General features: G+C 35.8%; 1 protein-coding gene across 1 annotated transcript in view; it reads left to right on the plus strand.

The window, feature by feature from the left end:
- Positions 1–16055, plus strand: part of C5H12orf4 (chromosome 5 C12orf4 homolog) — a 52873-nt gene that overhangs the window by 17771 nt on the left and 19047 nt on the right. The window contains exons 5-9 of the mRNA XM_036761508.1: positions 844–943; positions 1034–1155; positions 7488–7594; positions 8298–8495; positions 13459–13587. Coding sequence (XP_036617403.1) covers positions 844–943; positions 1034–1155; positions 7488–7594; positions 8298–8495; positions 13459–13587 — 656 coding nt within the window. The remainder of the gene's footprint in view (positions 1–843; positions 944–1033; positions 1156–7487; positions 7595–8297; positions 8496–13458; positions 13588–16055) is intronic.

The following is a 16055-nucleotide window of genomic DNA, read 5'->3' on the forward strand; positions in this document are numbered from 1 at the left end:
ACACTCCCACTGATCTTTGTTAAATGTACTTTATCTCTGGCCTTCAGTCTTCTGTTCCTTTTTTTTAAGCTGTGGTCCCAACATCCAAATCCCATTTTTAGAAAGCATCTTCCTAGCCAGCTAGTCTCTTCCCAGATTAATCTTCCTCTTTTGCATCTCAGGCCTTCAGTGGGTAGCAGTGAGAAAAACACATCCTGTATCCCTTTGGATTTCAGTTTCTTACCTTTATTCTCAATCCTGGAAGGAAACTTAAAGGTCCTCTAGTCTAAACCCTTCTTTTTAGAAATAAAGAAATGAACACTCAGGGAGGTTAAATGTCTCATTTGCATCTAAGTCCTCTGGGTCCCATACTTCCTTGTATCTGCCTGATGGTCAAAAAGTTGCTTTAACCTATATAACAAATGTATTTTAAACATAGCTTGCAGGGAGTATGCTTCAAGAAATCTGTAGATGTAAAAAGCATTGTGCTTTTGTAATAAGAATTCTCTATTGAAATTCTAGTGAAAAGTCTATTAGATTTGAATCTCTCATACATTAATTTCAGATGCAAATCTCCCTCCTAAGCAAAGTTTGTGATAACTTACAGAATCATCAGTATCAGCTTTGTGCCTCTCTCTTCAAATATCTCACAGTGATTTTTCTAACAAAGCAGTTCTTCCTTCCTGGGAGGTAAGAGGATAACAAGTATCTTCATTTTGCAGATGGGGAAATAAAAACAGTTGAAGCTGCTAAAGTGCACAGGTAGCTGTAAGAAATTGGAATTAAGTCTTTTGACTTCTGCACTAGGGCTCAGACTAGAAGGTTTGCTACCTCAACTGATTTTGGGTTCCTCCCTGTCTTTAGGCAAGGTGCAGAAATGGATAAAGTAATGCAGGAACTGGGTAAGTCGTTAACAGATCAGGATGTGAATTCATTGGCTGCTCAACACTTTGAATCCCAACAGGTAAGTAAAAAGGAATGACTTTCATTCATGTAATTGTATTTTATGTTTTCCTTTTAAAGTAAAATTAATTATCCTGGATACTGTTATTAGGTCTTAGAGAACAAATGGACCAGTGAGCTAAAACAGTCGACTGCTATCCAAAAACAGGAATATCAGGAATGGGTAATAAAACTTCACCAAGACCTAAAAAATCCAAACAACAAATCCATCAGGTATTAATCATCTGAAATATTAAGCATTTATTGTTGTTAACTAAGCCAGTAAATAAATTGAGTCTTTTAGAGAAAATGTCCTTTTGATTGTAGAGATCCTTGAGTTAGAGGTGGAATTTCAAGATAATTGTGTTTTTTCTTTTTAAACAGCTTTTGGGTTATTGACATGTTTGGTTTGTTGTTTGTTTGTTTGTTTTTGAAAAAAGCTTCAAAAACATTTTAAATCCATAAACCTTAATGCCACTTGTCTTCCGTATCTCACTTTTTCCTTTTAAATTGGTTTGCCCCTAAGTTAGTTTAAAATATGACTAGTCATAATACAAATGATATCCCGTGTCACCTCTTGGCCTCATACTTTTTTCTCTTAAGCTATTTTTTCAAGCTGCTAAAGCTATTTTCACTTTTTTTTTAAGCTGCCAGGATACATTGAATTAGATGTTTACTCAAAATGCAAAAGAGTAGTGTCTTGTTTCTGTGTACAGATATATACTGTATACACTTAGAGATAATTATATGCTTCTAGTTCATATAGTCACTTTGTATACAAATAATTTCTAATCTAATCTTTGTCTGCTCGGTATTTTTATCTTCTAAAATTGGCCCCTTACCCATGTTTTCATATTTCCATGCAGAACAAAGTCAGGTCATTTGTCAGTGATTAGAAGTGAAATGACATCCCCAAGAGTTGCTATTTTGGGATGTAAATGTCATCGCCTATTTAAAGATCAGTGAGCACGAGGGAGGCAGGGCCTGTCTTTCTTACGGGTGAGGCATTGCACACCTACTGTGATATATAGGGAGATAAAAAGGATCCCATCTCAATATTTCTGTTTTAGGTACTATTTCATCGAAAATTAATTTCTAATATACTTTAAGATGAACCGAATGGTGTTCTTTCCTTTGAGCTTAGCATTGTATTTTATGAGGTTCCTATTTTAAAGTGTCAGTCTTCTGAGGGTGTTAAACCTCATTATGATCGTTTATCATTTTGCTTCCTTCTGACAGAAGGTCCATATTTGCAACATGATTGAGTACTTGATGAGGATTAGTTGGAAAGGGATATAAGAGTCACCTACTTTCTGCTTTTGCCTAGTGTTGTCCCTCACCCAGGAGACAAATTGCCCAAATATACTTTGTATCCTCTCCATATGTTTTCTGAATAATGATAGTGACTCAGAGTCTGGTAGTGACTCACATTGGAATTACATACCTCTAAAATAGTGATGGACACTGTATCTCCATTTAGGCAAGGAGTAACTTGATAGATGCTCTTAAGGTTGTTGCCTCCAACTTGTGAGTTTTTTCCAGATTAAAAAAAATCAAGAGATGGAAGAGGTAATAAAATGTGTAGATCTGATGTCAGCAGTTTTGGAATATATGCATTTTCTAATATTACTTTTTAGGGCATTCATAGATGATCGTAATAATCATTAGAACAGCCTTATTGTTGCAGATTAATTTAGAATAATATTTTTATGGCACCTTTTACTTGTTTTCTAACATTACTAGAAAACATATAGTTGCTTCACCTAAATATCATAGTAATTCTGAATAAAGCCAAAAAAGAGAAAGTAAAAATTGATATTTAAATTGGCAAGGCTATTAATACTATATTACATCATTTCATCTTAGAGTATATTATGATGTGTATATCATATTGCTTGCTTACTCAAGGGGAAAAGAAGGGACAGGAGGGAGGGAGAGAATTTGGAACTCAAAACTGTAAAAAATGAATGTTAAAAGTTTTTTAAAATGTAGTTGGGAGATATTTAATAAAATATATTTTTATAAAAGTATGTTTGATGGGAAAATGTTGCATATATTTATTATACATTTAGCCATTTTATAACCTTTCTTTAGTATGTCTAATCATCTAATCAAAGGTACTAATTAAGTTGGAGACAGTACTACAAACTAGTTCTGCTTAACCCTGGAAGGCAGGATTAGGACCAGTGACTGGAAGCTACAGGGAAACAGATTTTAGCTTTATATAAAGAAAAGCTTCGCAACAATTAGAACTATCCAAAAGTAAGAAGGGATCACCTTAGAAGGGAGTGTCGTTGGAGGGCTTCAAGTAGAGCCTAAATGACCACATTTTTAAGGAGATGTTGTAGTAGGATTTCATACGTAAGGTAGAACTTATATTATCTCTTAGTTCTCTTTCAGTGTAGATTCTGTGGTTTGTCATCTTCATTTGACATTAGGATCTGTTCTCCAAATCCTTAATAAACCTTAAAATGCTACATAACTAAGATCTTTTTATTATTATTTTGGGCAATGGCTAATTCATCCTATAAAAAATGTTTAAACAATATATTTAAATATTGTAAAATATGTTTAAACAATAGTGAGAGAAGCAAGTTGTCAGTATTTCCTTTTCCCCTATTAAATATCGGTTAGAATTTATACAAACTCAGCAAAAATCAGATTACTTTTATAAAACTGATGTTTCCAATAAAACAGTATTGTGTAAAAGGCAACTTCTTCTAGTTAGTAAACCAGTCACTTCAGGGTTATTATTCTCCCTAAACCAATTTGAAAAAACTAATATACTTCCCTTTCTACCAAAGTAGAACAGGCACAGAAATAAGAACCACAGAATCTTAGATTTAGAAAGAAACTTAGAGGCAATCTAGACCAGGGCTGTCCAACCTTAGGTTTTTATTGAAACGATAGACAATATATTTTGATTTGCCGTCTTAGTGAGAGCTCTGTGGCAGCTCAGCTTCATTTACTTAAACATTTATGTAAATTTTTATGCTTACAGATGGGCTGCATATATCGCATTGCCGGCTGCACGCAGTCCGTGGGCCACATTTTGGACAGCCCTGATTTAGACCATCTCATTCCTGAAAAAGAATTCCTAACAAATGGTCATCTGTCATTTCAAGGCAGGAAAATCCAGCAGCTTCCAAAACATCGCATCCATAGTCCTGATAGGAATTTTTTCTTCGCATCAGGCTTACATTTTGTCTGTTGGCAGTTTTCACTCATTGCTCCTAGCCTTGCTGTCTTCTGAGGCCAAACAAAACAGGTCTAATTTCTCTTTCATATAGTTTCACAGTTACTTGTAGATGGATATCATCTTTTCTGTCTTCTCTTTTCCAGGCTAAATATCCTTCACTTCCTTTAATTGATCCTCGTATAGCTTAATCTTAGATCCCTGCATCATTCTCATATAGAGGAGGGCCTCTATATGCCCTCTAGCCTCTTAACATTCTACCTAAAATGCAGTGTTTCCAAATTGAAAACAGTGCTTCAGATGTAGCCTGACTAGAGCAGAATACAGAGGCCAGCACTTCCCTGATCCTGTATACCACTTCCCATGGTAAAACCTCTTCTACCTAAGTTGGTCCTTGTCTGTAACAGTCACAAGGGTCAGAAGTGGCAAAATAAGGACTCACACTTTGTGAAATGGTAGTATGGTTAAGGAAACTGAGTTTTGGAGTGGTGAAGTAATAGAACCAAAGTCACCCAGCTAGTAAATATTAGAGGTAACACTTGAAAACAGGTTTCCAGACTCCAGGTCCAGTGCTCAGTGCATTACTACATATTAGAAGGATTGTTGTTTTTTTAATCTACATGAAGACTTCAATCTATGCCCATGTAGGAGTGCTTATGTTACTAAACCAACTGACTTTATGAAGTAAATGGTAATAGATTGTCATGTATTGAACTCAGAGATGGGAAATACTGGTATAAAATTTGTCCTTTAGAAATAATATTGAAGCATGATAAAAGCCCAGTTCTGGCAGATGGGAAATCTGGTTTTTACTTTGGTTCTCAATTTCTTCGCTCTCTTTAACCTCCACCACACTTGCCTGGTTTTTTTCCGCTATAGATATTTTCATTTCACTTCTACCAAGTAGGATAGGTATGTTGTTTTATTTCAGTACTTTATTACTCAAATATTCAGATGGACCTATGATCTCGTTGATTTGGGATTTCCTTCCAGTAGTAGAGCTTGTAACCCTTCTGCTACATGGGGTCTATCCAGTGTGCTGGATCCCTTCCTCTCTTTCTCCTGATGTTGCAAGAATACTAGTGGAACATTCTGGATAGTCGTTATCATCCCATCTTCCTTCCTTATGACCATCCCTGTTTCTTTTCCTATCATCCAATTCCTTGATATAACATCTTTTATTCCTTTTCTTCAGAGTTTCTCATTGGTGGCCTCTCTTTTGCCTTCTGAGTGATACTCATTTTTAGTTCTCTGGAGACAATACAGTTCTACGTCTCACTGCCATATAGCAACATTGGTAAAATGTTAGTATTTAAAAAGCGAGCCTTTGCTTTCATGGGAAACTCGGGTCAGTAAAGAGGTTTGTAATTTCCCAGAAACAATTCATTTTGATTTCCTCCTTCTTAATAATACATTCAGCTCCCTGTTAGTCATTTTTGTTTTGCCATTTCCAGGAAAAAGTTCATTCTTCTTAGCTGAGAAAACAAAAGTAAAATAATAATTAAGCATAAAAAGCGTCTTTGCCTTCTCTCTACGGAGTCAGTTATCGTTTTCCCATCTACTCCAGGCAAAGGTCTTATCCCTCCTTTGGTCTTCTTTTAGCTTCCTTTACTAGCTTCACCCCCTTCTGAGCTTTAGCATTCTCGACAGTATTTTTACAAGATTGTACCATGCTCTTATAGTCATATCTGTCCTCGCTTCCATCTTCTTTGCATTTCTTTTGAAATTTTAATTGGTTGGTAAGTTTCCTGTGCTTTTGCATCAAATACATCCCATTTTTTCCTCCTAATTCTCTTTGTGATTTCCTCGTTGGAATCATTGAAACCGCGTATTTTCATAAACTGCAATTATTTTTATGGTGGATATTTCAGATGTTTATCATTAGTGCTGAAATAGGTGATGACCAAATAGCCTATAAATACTGTTTCTTGTTGTCCTGGGCATATGTTAAAGCCCACCCTGCCAACTCTTTTCTTCGCTTTTCCAAGGAGAACCTATGAGCCATCTTGTTAAGCTGCATCTCCTCCTTTTGTTTTCACTTATAGCAAGAATATCAAGATATACATGATTCAGGACTTCTAGTAGTATGCCTCTGTACTGGTTATGGGATAAATATCTCACATTTAGAATACCTATCATCAAATTTAAATTTATTGATGGTCTGAAAACTGATTTTTAGAACCCTTTACCCCCTTTCACACCACTGTGATACCATGGCCAGCATAGGTCAGAGGGCTGTTTTAAATTTCCTTTGTTTTCAGAGGTTGCCAAGGCCAAAATATGTGCTTCTTGCTTATTAGCTAGATTAGTCCTCATAAAATAGACTCCATGAGTTGCCAGGGCTATCCTCAAAGATTTTCCAGCATGATAGAACCTGCCAGAGCTTCCACTGCCCTAACAAACAAGGCCTCCACACTGTGGAGAGACATCAGAAAAGGACTTGGTTAGTTTAATCAGATAGAATACCTGGCAGGCATGTTCTCATTATATGCAACATGTTTTCTTGAAAAGTTCCTATTTTGGGATGGGAACAATTGTGGTAACTTTTTTTTTAACTACGCATACTTGTTACTTTTTTCTCTAAGTTGGAGAGAGGTGTTTGAGGGAGAGAAAAGAAAATGCTTGTTAATTGAAAAATAAAATTTAAGAAAGAAAAATGTCCATGTTTTTTATAATTTTTAAATGTGTCATATTTTAAATGTATTGAAAGAACCCACTAAGAAGTCAGGAGTTCATGGGGCAGCTAAGTGGCACAGTGAGTAGAGCACTGGCCCTGGAGTCAAGAGGACCTGAGTTCCAATTCAGCTTCAGACACTTGACACACTGACTAGCTGTGTGACCTTGGGCAAGTCACTTAACCCCAATTGCCTTCCCTTCTCCCCTCCAAAAAAGAAAAAGAAAAAAAAATCAGGAGTTCTTTTGTAAAGCAAACTATTAGACAATTTTAGTTATGCACATTTTTAATGAAAATTGCAACATTTAAGACTAGTATTGCCTCATTTATATTTGCGTATAAAAGTATTGAATGTTTTAAATTAGAACTTATTGTAGTCCTGTTTTGGTTCCATGGGTACAGTAAGGCTTAGGTTGGAGATAAGTTAAATATTCCTTTTCAGTTGTTCAGTTTTTTCTCATTTCATTTTCAAAAGTGCTTTTGTTTAGAACTTGCCAATAACCTTTTTGGGGTTTTTTTTGAGGGGGCAATGCAGGACAATTGGGGTTAAGTGACTTGCCCAAGGTCACACAGCTAGTAAGCGTGTCAAGTGTCTGAGGCCGAATTTGAACTCAGGTCCTCCTGACTCCAGGGCCAGTGCTGTACTCACTGCACCACCTAGCTGCCCCCAATAACCTTTTTAAAAATATATTTCAGTGAAGAAATTAAAGTTCAGCCCAGTCAGTTCAGAGAATCCGTAGAAGCAAATGGGAGAATTTATGAAGATCAGAGGAAATTAGAAGAAAGCTTTACCATTCACTTAGGTAAGTGAATAACTTAGTGCCATAATAATTACAATAATTTATTTTGTGTGTTTTTATAAGAATAAGACTATTTGGCAAGTTAACCCAGTGCATTTTTTTTACTCACTCTTTAAATACAAATTGCCTACTGGCCCAAGGAAACCTGTTAGTCTTGAGGCTGCTAGGTGGCTCATTGGACAGGACGCTGGGCCTGGAATTAGGAAGAACCGAGTTCAAATGTGGCCTCAGAAACTTACTAGCTGTGTGTCCTTGGGTGAGTCACTCAACCTCTTTTTGCCTCAGGTTTCTCAGTTGTGAAATGGAGGCAGTAATGGCAGTTACCTTCCAAGGTTGTTGTGAGGATCAAACGAGATGACAATTTTAAAATGTTTAACACAGCGCCTGGCCCATAGTACGTATGTGCCTTTATAGATGATAGTGCTCATCATCATCATCATTCTAACATCATCAGTCATCTGGCATACGAAATTATTAAGCATGTACAATTAGCTATTAAAGTGAAGGCTACAGTACAGACCAAGCCCCTTTCGTTAGTTTTAATACAAGCCTTATTCTGGGTTTCTGTTGTGTCACCGACGGCGTGTGGCATCCTTTTCTGTTCTTTGTACATGGACAAGTTGTTGTTTGCTTGTTTATCAAGTTCAAGATAAAATTAATTTAAAATATGCATGCATATAATTGTGGGACTGTTTCTTACCTCTAGGAGCCCAGCTGAAGACCATGCATAATTTGAGATTGCTGAGAGCAGACGTGTTAGATTTCTGTAAACACAAACGAAATCATCGTAGTGGCGTAAAACTCCATCGGCTGCAGACGGCACTCTCACTCTATTCAGCATCTCTCTGTGGCCTCGTTTTATTGGTGGATAATCGTATCAATTCATACAGCGGTATTAAAAGAGGTGGGTTGATCCCATTTCAAATAATCTCATTCTGTTTATTAAATGTCTTCTTATATACCTTTTTCAGAAATCTTTTTTTTTTCATGTAACACATATCTCAGTGAACAAAACAATACACCAAGAACTAAAGCAGTTATTTAGCACAGATTTCATGCTTCTCTGTTAACAGCTTGCTTTTGATTCATTTTTCTGCTTTCCCTATCAAAGTTCTGTTATACTTCGATTATATTGGTTGATAATGATTTATTGGTTAATAATGAAATTATAGTATAATTAACAATGAAAATAGGCACCTCAAGATAAAATGGCTTATGTAAAGCTGAACAAAAGAAAGGACTGGGATTTGAAATCAGAGAGCATTAGTTAGAATCCCAGCCATTTACTGTTTTTTGACCACAGGCAAGACATTCAGACTCTCTGTGTCCCAGTTACATCATCTATGAAATTAGGGGATTGGATTTAATGATTTCTAAGCTCCCTGCCAGCTCTAACTCATCTGTGAGGCTCTGGACCAGTGCCCAGACTACAAGAGTGTAAGTGAAAAGAACACTAATAGAGAGCTATAACTGAGTAACTATGATAACGAGTCTTGGTCAGTCTTGATCCTAGGGAAAAAATAATGAACATACATCCCTTCTCTGAGCAGGGCGGTAAGGAACGGTGTGGCAGAATATTGCATCCATTGTCATATACGGTCAGGTCAATGTATGTGATTTTATTTTTAGCTCTTCCTTTTTTACAAGGGAGGGTTCAATTCCCAGTTGGGGGAAAGGGAGGAGGTCCAATGATTGTGATATGAAAACAAAAGGTATCAATAAAAGTTATTTTAAATAAAGTAATAGAGATTTTATTATTTAAGTGACTTAAAATAGTTCCCACGTATCTGGGAGCAGGATTCAAACTTATTTGTTGTTGTTGTTTCATTTCAATCATGTCCAACTCTTTGTGACCCCATTTGGGGGTTTCTTGGCAAAGATACTGGAGTGGTTGGCCATTTCTTCACCAGCTCATTTTATGAATGAGGAAACTGAGGCAAACAGGGTGAAGTGACTTACCCAGAGTGCATCACCAAGGCAATATTCACAACGGTTGCTGTTGTTAAGAGTATGCCAGCGTGGTTCTGAATCGCAAAATATAACAGACTCTCCATATAGAAGACAGAAGCAAAACATTTATTCAGACACCAGAAAGCCAAATCCCAACACCAGTAAACCGAATCCATCATAGCAAAGAAGAAGTTACAACACATTATTACTACAGAGAGCAGCTCTATTCCCCCTGCTGGGGCCTTCCCACAAACAAAACACTCACAACAAGATGCTTGCCTCTTCTCTCTCCCTCAGGTCTAACTGCTCTGACTATTTTCTACTCCACTCTTTTTGTTCCACTTGTTCAGCAAGCTCCTCCCACCACATGTGACTTAGGCTTCCTGTGATGTAAGCAGGTCACATGGGCCTATTAATGGATGGGAGAGATCTTCGAATTAAGCAAAAAATACATTATCAGTACACAGGCTCACGCAGCTAGTGAATGTCTGAGGCCAGGTTTGAACTCAGAAAGATAAGTCTTTCTGATTCCAGATCTGGCATTCTACCACTGCACCATCTAGCTGCCCAGGAATTTGTATGTTCCTGATTCTAACTCCAGCACACCATCTACTACACCTAGAGTAGCAGTTCATTTTTAAATGGGTTAAATTAAACATATCTGAGAATGTAACTTTTTTTAAAAAAGCTGTCAGGCCTACTAGAGTTCAATATGCCATTTTTAAGAACCTTCATGTACTCTCCCTACTTTTTAAGCTGAATTGTAATCATTTAAAGGGTAACTAGTATTTGAAGAAATTTAGAATCATATACAACTTCTTTCCTTTGTCTCTCTTTGTCCTTGAATATCTCCTTTCTTGAATGATCATCTTCTATGTATTTTATGTGTATATGTTGTCTCTCTCCTTAGACTATAAGGTCTTTGAGGACAGGGAGCTTCATATTTGTCTTTGTATCCCTGATACTTAGTACAGTGCCTGACAAAATTGTAGGCACTTAATAAATGTTTGTTGATTGAATTGAGGTCCAGGCAGCTTAACCACTGTCCAAGAAAGAACTTAGATAAAGAGTTGACCACCATATAATGACTTTTTCATGACACATTTTGATGGCACATTAAGCCATCAAGTAAGGTATAAAGAGGCTTCAGTCCTCATAGGGAGAAGGAACATCCCTATTGATAAAATCATAGATTTTTAACAGTTTCTTTAAATTCTAAACTTAAATCCTCTCCAAAAAAAAAATCAAAAATGCAATAGAACACAAAAAGAGGATTGTATAGGAAGCTATGTTTCTCTTATTTCATACCAATTGCTTTTAAAAAAAAAGTATATAATGCATTTCCCATGTTACTTTAAAAACTGCCCTGCTTGTCTGTGCCTCTTTCTGAACTTCTTCTCTTTTCTTCTATGCATTTAAACTCTTTTGGGTAACTCCCCTTTTCTCCCTACCCCAATTTAAAAAGGTAGGGACAGGGGGAGCCCTTGTAGGGACAGGGGGAGCCCTTTTAACAAATTAAGTGTAGTCAAGCAAAATGAATCCTCACAGTGGAAGTGCCTTGAAATATATATATATATCTCTTTCTGCACCTTGAGTGTATCACTTCTCTGTCAGGAGGGGTATGTGACATGCTTCCACATAGGTCTTCTGGAGACATGGTTGATCAAAGAGTTGTTAGGTCTTTCAGAGGTGTGTTTCCTTACGTTCTTATTATCTTATTATTATAAATTGTTTTCCTGGTTTTCACTTCACTTTCCCTCAGTTCACACTACCCAGGATTCTCTAAAATCATCCATTTCATCATTTCTTACAAATAATAATATTCAATTAAGTTCATATACCACCATTTGTTCAACTTTTCCCTGAAATGATGGAAAGCTCTAGTTCTTTTCTCTTTTTTTCCCTTCTATTTAATCCCCACTCTAGGACAAGAAAGTTTATTTTGCTTGCAACAAGCAAAATCCATCATTTTTTCTTTTTTTTTCTAGAATTTGAAGACAATTTGATTCCTACTCCAGCAGGGCCAGCCCTACCTTTTTCTTTTTTCCTGTTCTTTTTTTAAGTGAGTTTTTACTGATATTTTCTGCTTCTTACATCACCATAGATCCCATATATCCTTCCTTTTTCTTCTTCCAGAGAGAGCCATTTCATATAACAAATAGTATCTTTCGGAAAAGGGGGAAAAGTTAGCACAGCCCATCAATACATTGAAAAAGTCCAAAATATGTGCAGCGTGTAGCACCTATTGACCTCCCCTCTCCATAAAGTATTAGGTTGGAGGTGTCTTCTCATATCTCTTTGAGTCCCACTTTCATCATCTTTTTAAATATTTCCTTCCTGGGATTATCATCCCTCTTAACTCCACCTCTGTTCTTGTTTGTTTCCCTGTTAAGTTTGTTATATTTCTGCTTCATTCTGTTTGTATGTGTGTTAAACTGTCCTTTGTCTTTTTCAAATAAGAATGAAGTTCATCTGCTGCCCACCCCCTCTTCTCCCTCCTTCATGTTTATATGCTTCGTTTCTTATACATCCCAATTATAAATAGCAAGTTCTACTCCTTTTTTCCTCCTTTCTATACCACTGTATTACTCTTACTTTTCCTTCTCTTTCCACTCTTAAAACTCTCAGAACAGAACTAATTCACTCCCTGTGTTCCATTTTCTTATTTAATCCTCTCAGTACCCTTTGGAGACATTGAGGGTTTTTTTAACGTCTCTTATTTTTTTTATTTTTCAGGTTTTTCATTTTTAGTTTACAACACTCCATTTCACAAGTTTTTGAGTTCCAAATTTTCTTTCCCTCCCCGCCAAGATGGCATGGAATCTGATATGTGTTCTACACATACCTTCGCACTAAACTTATTTACACAATTGTCAAGTTGTAAAGAATTATGACGAATGAAATGAATCATGAGGAAGAAGAAACAAAACCAAAAAAGAAGAGAAAAAAAAAAAGAACAAATAGTTTTCCTCACTCTGCATTCAGACTCTGTAATTCTTTCTCTGGATGTAGATAGCTCTTTCCATCATGAGTCCTTTGGAGCTGGCTTTGAACCTTGTATTGCTGAGAAGAGCCAAGTCTCTCAAAGTTAGTCATCACAGAAGCAATAGAGACATTGAGGTTTTGAGGGGACACTCGTCTCTTCACCTCCTATTTATAATATTAGTATTACATCATCATAATAACCCTTCAAATTGCTCAAACTTCTCTTTCTAGGCTTCTCCTGAGTCTTATGTCTGCATTTCACAGTTCTTGCTCAGCTCTGATCTTTTGATTAGAAATGCCCAAAAGTCCTCTATTCCACTTGAGACAACTGGTGGCACAGTGAATGGAGCACTGGGCCCAGAGTTAGAAAGACTTGAGTTCAAATATAGCCCAGCTGTGGGGTCCTGGGCAAGTCACTTAAACTCTTTGCCTCAGTTTCCTCAGCTGTAAAATAGGGATGATAATAATAGCACCCACCTTACAGAATTCCAGAGTTTAAAGCAATGTAATAAGGGTGTTTTAGTCTGAGGGGACCAGAACTAGAAGCATGTGCAGATATTCCCCACCTGGTGTCAAGTCAGCATGATCACCTTGAAGTTTAGAGGAGTATATATGGTAGAAGAATATATATACTATAATTTCTCATTGGATTTCTTGATCATTATTTGGACTAATACTAATATGTGGAAGTTGTGTCTACTTTCATTAAGGCAGCCATCTTGGCCAGAGGTCAAAATCTTAGAGTTTTGAAGTACTTAATTTCACATATTAATTGAAGATGGATGTATGAGAGATGGATTATACATCTTTTATGTGTGTGTGTGTGTGTGTGTGTGTGTGTGTGTGCGCTAGAGTTCCTGGTCTATAAGTAAAAGCCCAAGATTTAACAACTTGAATTTTGAAGTTTACATGTAAATTTTTGTGTCTCTTAGATTTTGCCACAGTTTGTCAAGAATGCACTGACTTCCATTTTCCTCGCATTGAAGAGCAGCTGGAAATTGTCCAGCAGGTGGTACTTTATGCCCGAACCCAACGCAGGAGTAAATTGAAAGAACCAAATGGTCAGTAAGGCAAAGAAACTATTTTTTTCAGGTCTACCAAAAAAATTTTAATTTCATTTATTCTCATTGATCATTAGTCACACTACATTTAACCATACATTGTCAAGCTATACCTTGCCTGATAAATTCTAATTTAGAGATTTTCTTAATGTTTCTTTCAAAATATGTTTTTTTCTTAAACCCACTCAACAGTAGCACTTGCATCACCGTGCCTCAAATGGCATGGTGATAATAGTGGTAAGACAGAACCTTGAGTGTTCTGACATATGAATTGTATTTTTTTCTTTTAGTCTCAAGCTTTTTAAATTTGTTTTATAGGTAGTATAGTACTCTGAACAAAGTGGACATTAAACAAAGGCTGTTGCTTCACTGTCTCAGTTTTTCTAACTGTAAAATAAGTATATGATTTTGCTGTGAGATTTTGCTTATTTGTATTTGTATTACGTGTGCTATTTCAAATAGATCCACTAGTGAAAGAGAAAGCTATAATTTTTTTAAAAAATCATTTTCTCCCTTCACACTTTTAAAAAGCACGAAGCTAACATTAGTTCATCTCCTTTTTTCCCTCTATTTAATATTTAATAGAATCCTGTAACACAGTGTAGTAAATTCCTAGTTGTGTAAATTACTCACTGTTTACTTGAGATTCTCTGCTCTCTTTTTGTTGTTGTTAATTGTCTTAATCTCTGTCCTCAAGACAAGTGTCTTTGCAACTTATTTTCTAAACACTTTGTAAATAATACTAGAGGGGAAAAAGGACCAGGAAATAAATTCTCTTCGTTGAATAAATGAATGAATTTTTCATTCTTTCTCCTTAGGTTCACTATAATCACAAAATATTGGTAAATATTTACCAGTCTAAGAGAAAACTCTGATCAAATTCCAGAGCTCTTTGCTTTGCTCTTGTTTAGATTTAAAAAGCCCTCAGTTAAAAAAAAATCTTTTAAAAATCAATGTAGTTTATTATAATTTACCTGGGAAAAATGAGTATAATTATTCCAGATTGTAGGAACTCATGAAAAATTCATACACATATATGTGTGTATGTATATGCAGACATATATAATTTATTTACATATAATATATAATTAATAACATATAAATCATATGTGTGTTTGTGTGTGTCAAGTTATTGTGCTTTGCATCCAATAAACATTTAAGACCTTCAAAAAAAAATCAATGTAGTTTCTTTTCATACATCATGCAAAGTTTGCATGCAATGCAATCATCCACAATATAAAATTCCCCAATATACTTAAGCAAAACAGCATTAAAGTAATTTACAACTGATAGGCAGTACTTGCAGTTTAGCTCTTGATTTGCTTTTTGTTTGTTAAAAGAAAAAAAAGATCTGTGTTTTACAAGTTAGTATCAATTTTGTCCAGTGTTTTTTAACTATTTTGTTGTCAGTTATTTATATGGTGTTAATAATTGTGTATATTGTTCTATTGTTCTTTTCATTCTGTTTTGTTCATTTAACATCACTTCTTTCAAATCTCATATTTCTTTACATTTTCATAAATTAGACACATAAATTCATGCCAAAGTAGACACAAACCTCCCTTTTTAGCTAAAAATTTAAGTAAATGTTGCTTTTAAACACTTTTGATAAATGAATATCACACATCTCCTGTAAAATTTTCTTTCTTTATATAATTGTGTATTGTTGTAGTGTTATATGATTTAGGAACAGAATGTCAGTAACAGTACAGAAATGGTCTGTATGTACCCCCAGTAATTCATTACCGTGTACAAAAATATGTACTTGATACATACATAGAATACTTAGTTATAAAATTTAACCTACTGAATCTGCTTCCAAGCATATATGATCCCTCTTCATGGCTACAATTTTTTAAATCACAAGTAAAAAGAAATTATTCTGTTTTTTACTTCATGGATATTCGCCCTTCCCATTTCTAGTATAAATCAGAGCAGTGATATTCATGTTCACCTAGTTAACGTAGCTGACTTCTCTTACTCTATATCCCTCATCTGTAAAATGAGCCAGTTGGGCTCAGTGAGCTCCAATTTCTATCAAAACTTTCTAAGTGGCTTGATAGAAGCGATAATCAGGATTCAGATCCAAGTCTTCTGACGACTCTTGAATTCCTACCATAGTACACATTAAATGGCATCTCCTCTAGGAAATTCCCCTTTATTCTTCTAGTTAACAACCTTTTCTGTCCTGGACCTTTACATATTATTGAGTATTCACTACAATTCAAATTTTTCTCATTCACTGAGAACCTGAAACTAATTAAGCAGTCCTATGGCTTTCTGTGGCAGTCTGTGAAATATGTTTCAGAACAGAGCTGACCACATGAAGAAAATGGAAGAGAATTTATCTCACCACACGTCTTATAGAAATTCCCTAATACAGGCTTCCCTCTTCCTCTATCCATCCTTTCTTATTTTACTCATTCAGTCTGTAGAAGTGACAAGGACATGAAGACTGGGGCCTCTAA

Source organism: Trichosurus vulpecula, chromosome 5, assembly GCF_011100635.1.
Source record: "Trichosurus vulpecula isolate mTriVul1 chromosome 5, mTriVul1.pri, whole genome shotgun sequence".
NCBI lineage: Eukaryota > Metazoa > Chordata > Mammalia > Diprotodontia > Phalangeridae > Trichosurus > Trichosurus vulpecula.